This window comes from Medicago truncatula, chromosome 7 (assembly GCF_003473485.1).
Source record: "Medicago truncatula cultivar Jemalong A17 chromosome 7, MtrunA17r5.0-ANR, whole genome shotgun sequence".
NCBI lineage: Eukaryota > Viridiplantae > Streptophyta > Magnoliopsida > Fabales > Fabaceae > Medicago > Medicago truncatula.
The window spans coordinates 38,649,837-38,656,045 of NC_053048.1; the positions used below are offsets into that span (position 1 = coordinate 38,649,837).

General features: G+C 31.4%; 1 protein-coding gene across 1 annotated transcript; it reads left to right on the top strand.

Moving 5' to 3' along the window:
* The first annotated feature begins 248 nt into the window (after nucleotides 1–248).
* On the top strand, nucleotides 249–2,486 carry LOC11435693 (heavy metal-associated isoprenylated plant protein 21). The gene is made up of 3 exons (XM_003624376.4): nucleotides 249–409; nucleotides 564–639; nucleotides 2,109–2,486. The coding sequence occupies exons 1-3, from the start codon at nucleotides 266–268 to the stop codon at nucleotides 2,399–2,401; spliced, it is 513 nt and encodes a 170-aa protein (XP_003624424.2). The 5' UTR covers nucleotides 249–265; the 3' UTR covers nucleotides 2,402–2,486.
* Nucleotides 2,487–6,209: the final 3,723 nt, after the last annotated feature.

Below are 6,209 nucleotides of genomic sequence, written 5' to 3' on the forward strand. Positions count from 1 at the left end.
AAAACACTTTTTATACCAATTATATAAAAATCATGAGATTTTAAACATTTCTTTTTTCAATAAAACACAGCACCACAAGATCCAATTATAAAGCAGTGTTGCCCATCTTTCGTTTTCCTTCACCACTAATTAACCTTATATGGAGCATATTATATGTCAACTTCAACTATTTTTATATTAAGTTAATTTTCTAGACACTGCTTTTGAACCTCCTCTTTTGTGTGAAGTGAATCTTTTGAGTTTCCTATATAACACACATTGCTCCATGTTGTGTTTTGTGTCCACTCTTCTTTCTCTCTTTGCTAGCTACCTTTCTAAGAAAGTGTGGAAGAAAAATATGGGTGCACTTTATTACTTGATCTCCAATTTTTGCACACCTAGCACAAAATCCAAACGCAAACCAATGCAGGTATACTCTCATAACCTAACTAACCATTTTTTCCTTTGTTTAACTAATTAGGGTTTAGGGATATTTTACTTTCTTCCTAAAACTTTGAAGTTCCATTACTATAGCTAGCTTTATTTTTATTACAATATGTTGTTTATTTTGTATTTTTTTATAGACAGTTGAGATCAAAGTCAAAATGGATTGTGATGGGTGTGAAAGAAGAGTCAGAAATGCAGTGGCTACAATGAAAGGTTTCAAGTTCCATAACTATTTCTCCAAAGTTTATGCTATTAATTTTGCATCTGTATTAGACCTAGCTAGCTAATTCTAAAAAATAAATACTTGCAGGTTGCAACGACCATTATTATAAGAATCTTTAACAAAATTTACGGGTATTATGAAAAGTTATTAGAACAAAAAAATTATCTTTAAATGTGTATGACTATTACTAAATTACTCTTTATGTATAAATACATTTAATGTTGATTTTTCCCATTCTAAAACAAATTCTTATGAATTAGAAATATATTTAGAAAAATAACAATAAATACATTTAAAAATTTGTACAAAAAGTTATATTTAGAGATAAACAATTTTTGTAAAATAGTAGTATTATAATTTAGGACAGATAGTAGATCATTTTTATTATCTTTTTCTATTTTGGCCATAGTATAAAAGTTACTTCCAACCCATAATACTGGAGAACATTAAGTATATCACTTCCTACGTTTGGAGCAAACAGATTGATAAAAGTTTTTTTTTGTTCCTTTTCATTCTTTATAATAAAAAAATTGATAAAGTTAAAGTGATCACTAACTTTCACAGATTATTTGGTCCATTTTCTCTCCTTTATATCTTTTCGGTTCATAATTTTTTATGATTAACACTCCTTTATTTTTGTCTAATTCAACTACAGCTTTTGGAAGCTACAATCACAAAATTCCCATCTTATTGACCAATGCCCATTTTTTTTAATAACCAATGATCAAATTTTTAGTACTACCCTTTACTATATTTATGTAGGACTCATTTTTCTTCTTCCAAATATGCATGATTTATATCCGGTCTATCTAAACGGATATAAAAATAGTAAAGGAAAATGAAATGAACTACAATTAATCTTAATTACGTATGATTTTTGTCCCTACAAATATAATAAATTTTAATTTTAGTCTCCGTAAAAATTTACTTTAACTTAAATCAAAGTTCAAGAAGACAATAGCACGAAGGAAGTAAGACAACCAAATTGCTTCAAAACTCTTCCCATAACAATCTAGTGGCCACAAATTCTTCTTCTTTTGTGAGTCCTATACTTCCTTGATTCGATTGTCTTCTTCACAATGATTGTGTTCTCCTTCGTGAAGTTTTTTTTTTTTTTTTGGTACAAGTGAAGCTTTCTATTTAGGGCCCCAAAACCCTAATATTTTTTCATTAAATTTTAATGAGTTAACATCATTAATCCATGTCACACTTTGCCACGTCGGCACATGAGTTTTTTTTTTCAAATAAAAAAACTTCAGGGACCCAAATTGATGATTTGAGAAATTGTAGAGACAAAAAGAAAAGTTCTTTATAAGAACTAAAATCAAAGTTCGTTATATTTATAGAAATCAAAACGATAATTAAGTGCATATTTAATTATCAAAACCACTTATACCAAACATTATTTTTCTTTTTTAAGGTTTACAATAAGGTTAATCATCATATACATGTCTTGCAGGAGTAAAATCTGTGGAGATAAACCGAAAGCAAAGCAAGGTAACAGTGAATGGTTTTGTTGATCCAAACATGGTGTTGAAAAGAGTAAGAAGCACTGGGAAGAAAAGAGCTGAATTTTGGCCTTATGTTCCACAACATGTTGTGACGTTTCCTCATGCCTCAGGAGTCTATGATAAAAGGGCACCAGCAGGACATGTGAAAAATGTGCAAACATTTCCAGCATCTATTGATACAGAAGAGAAACTTATGTCTTATTTTAGTGAAGATAATGTTAATGCATGCTCCATCATGTAACCAATATATATCACATGAATAACTCCTATAAAAATTTGAATTAATACGAAAACATGTTCTTTAATTTTGTTGCTTAGTATTCGAGTTCAATTTCTACTAAAAAAGACAAAAATTAGAGAAAATTTTCTTATATTTTCCTAAACCCTAATTTCTCTTTCTATTTGTAATTTTTTTTTCTTGTAACTTTTGTAGATGAATCAATCATTAAGCAACTTTTTCATTGAACTTTGTTGCTTTTCTTCTAGCTAGTGTGATGGAGAAGAGTCAATGAATATTGAATGTACTTTTTTGTTTACTCTTGTTATTTTGAACTATATAACTTCTGGAAAATACTATACTATATAGCTAGGGTCAATTATTGAACCTTCGTGGAAAATGAAAAACGCTGGATCAGAATCAAACTTTATAAAGTAAATAGCAAAAATCAATTTTGAAAGGGTTAAGGGAGGAATTTGATTCTAGCTGCCTACCCCAAAGGCAAATCGAATAACGTAATGCAAAAGGACCACTTTTACTCCTAACTCCAACCTTTAGCCAATATATTCCCAACACTTCATTTCTTTTTTTAGTTGTATTCAATTTTGTTTTAAGTAAGCTAATATTGTGTTACCACTTGAAGACATGGTTGATGGTTTTTTGGGGTGAACAAGACATGGTTGATGATAAAAGATATAAAAAAAAACGATTTAAAAGGGGCTTTGATTTACTTTTAGAGGTAAAAGGGACTTCGATATTAACAAAGATTGGCTCAATGAGCCAATTGATATAAAGTATGCCCTAATATTGGAATATCTTACACACAATTTTTTTTTTATCAAAATTTGTAGATTAGCGAATAATTTTTTATCCTTTGAAGTTTTTCACTCCAATTTTTTTTCTTTCTTTTATCGGCTTCTTAGCATTTGCTCACATTCTACAAAGAGTTCAAAGTTCAAAGGATCATGCATAATAATGTCATGTCTCATAGGACCACAAACGTTATGTTTTTGAGGAATAATTTTACCATCCAAAATGGCTTAACGGCACATCTTATTGTCCGCTTGTCTTTCATTCGTGTGTAATTAGTCACTAGTTAAAATAATAAACCTTCCATTTTTTTCTTCTGAGATGCTACTCCAGTACTCCGTTCCGTCCGTACCAAACATCTTTTCCCTTTTTCTAATCGCACCCTCTGTTTTTTACTCAGTGCTATATACATTTCAAGAACTGAGTGAAAGTTTATTTTCTTTTTTTACTCTAAGAACAGGGAGAGTTAAATTATGTGATATGATGATTTTTTTAACACCTAACAAAAAACATTAGAATGAATGTATAAGAAATACTCCAACCTATATTATAAAATGAAAATTGATACAAAGCAACAGCTAAAACTACGGCAGAGCATAGCAAATCCATGCACATCGACAGATCCACACACAATTAGGCAATATCTGTCTTACCTGAAAACATTTCTATGACATTAATCTAAAATGTTCCGCCGTCCTCGCGAGCTTAGCTCAGTTGGTAGGGACGATACATAACATATGTAAGATCCGTGATTCAAACTCCGGCCACCAGCAAAAAACCTAACATGTTCCACCACCTCACTTCTAAGCCTTGAATTTGTCCACACTATAGAAGACGAACAAACCATCAATTTATTCTTTACATTATAACTCTTTTTTCAATTTAATCTAGAAACTATATAATTATAATAAAGGAAATTAACTATATAAATATATAATTTAAAGACTATTTATTGTATTTATATAGTTTAAAGACTAAATTGAAGAAAAATGTTAGGTTTGCGGGGCTAAGTTGGTAATTTATTCTAGAATGAAAAATCAAAATCATGCTAACTATCTTGTCTTTTTTTTCCCTCCCTCACAAAAATAAGAAAATAAATCATACATGTAACCAGAGAGACTATTGCTAACATGCTCAAATGAAACATGTGGTGCATATCGTACAAGTAGTTTCACATTTACATTTATAGGCTGTTTGGTTCATTTCTATTTTTTTCCCTCGATAACCCTTCGAGTTTTTAGGGGAAAGAGATCCCTCATAATCTGAAGTTCGGCTGTGAGGTAAGGATAATCTTACAAAAAATTGTTCCCCTTAAAAATCGAACATGGGTTCTCTCGAAAGATTCATCATTAATGAAGCTCATAGTTCAATTGCTTGGTTTCCACGTCTAAACTTAATTTCTCAAGTTTCAATGTTTTTTTACCGTGATTCGTTGAAGCTAGATATTCAAGCTTCTCACTAAACGTGTGGCATTGTTCAAACAACCGCTAGACTAAACACATGTTTATTTATCCACACAATTATATAGTAAACCTTCAAGACTTTAATTTTTTTCCCTTCACTTTCACTCAGTTTCTTAGGGATCTGAACTCCGCCTAAAAACACTATGTCAAAAACACGAAATGGTGAGTGTGTTCAAATAACGCATAAAAGTTAAAGAATTACAAAAGCTCAAAGCTTTTACACAAGGATTTTCGTGAGTTAAACAATCTCATAGGTTTATTTTCGTGAGTTTGAAGGTGAGGGAAGGATTTTGGAAAAAAAGAAAGAAGCAAAAGGAAGAAATAGAGGACATTGGGATGAGAGGGTTATGGAGGTTTCATTTTTCTTCATAATACAAAATGCTTCTCAATTGGGGGAACTAAAAACTTGTATTTAAAGAGGATTTTGGAGAGTTTATATGAATTCTTCAAATTTAATCTATGTTGTTATAATATTCTTAAATTAAAAATATATTAGTCATAAACATTAATCTATCATTCTCTAAATGCTCATTAAAAAAAAATATGAAAGATTTTTCCATCTTCTCACATACCTTTCACCCCACAAAGTCCTCTCTTTCCCTCCAAACTCCCAAAGAAAATCCTACAAAAGTTGAAAACAATTTGCATATATCATTGAAAATTAAAAATCTCGCTTGCTATTGGCATCACTCAAATTATATAAATCTCCTGAAAATTAAATAATTGTATGCAGCATTATTCCAATAAAAACAAGACTAATGAATTTGAATCCGATGTGTTAATTGAAGTCTTATCTGATGAGGCCATTTAGTTGATGAGGACCAGCCAATTATAAAAGATATGCAAAGATTAAGCCTTTATTTTATTGCAATGTTTTGATATATTCCAGCATTTACATAGCTTATAATTTGCACAATCAATCAAGGCCATTGAGCATGACCATAAATATATTCCAAGTTAATCACGCTCCCTTTTGACCATATAATTGTTCTATGTAGCGTATGCCTCTTGCATAATTGCATCATAATAAAGAAGGGAGGTATATATGATTATATACTTTATTGATAAGTAATAGCTAAAGGTAGGGAATTTTGATGATAAAGAGCTACACCCTTTAGTTTAAAATGGAGGCATTTTTGTAAAGGAAGTTGTTGTGAACTTTTAAGATCCTCTTGGTAACATGGACATGGTTGTGCTTTGATTGCTATATGTTAAAAGTCCCACATCGGATAGGATATAGCATGACAATGTATTTATAAGTGGGGACAATCCTCACCTCACAAGCCGGTTTTGTGGAGTTATGTTAGGCCCAAACCCCGATCTCTAAGATGGAATCAGAGCCTCTCCAAGACCTATTGGGCCACCTGCTATCAGGTTTCCGTTATCAGGCCACCCACCATTTATGTCCACGAACCAAGCCCAATAATGATGGTCGTGAGGGGGTGTGTTAAGAGTCTCACATCGGATGGAACATGACATGACAATGTATTTATAAGTGGGGACAATCTTCACCTCACAAGCCGGTTTTGTGGGGATGTGTTAGGCCCAACCACGATTTC

Coding starts and splice junctions, on each gene's coding strand:
- LOC11435693 (XM_003624376.4), top strand. CDS start 266: ATGTTGTGTTTTGTGTCCACTCTTCTTTCTCTCTTTGCTAGCTACCTT. Junction 410..563: donor CCAAACGCAAACCAATGCAG/GTATACTCTCAT, acceptor ATTTTTTTATAG/ACAGTTGAGATCAAAGTCAA. Junction 640..2,108: donor TGCAGTGGCTACAATGAAAG/GTTTCAAGTTCC, acceptor CATGTCTTGCAG/GAGTAAAATCTGTGGAGATA.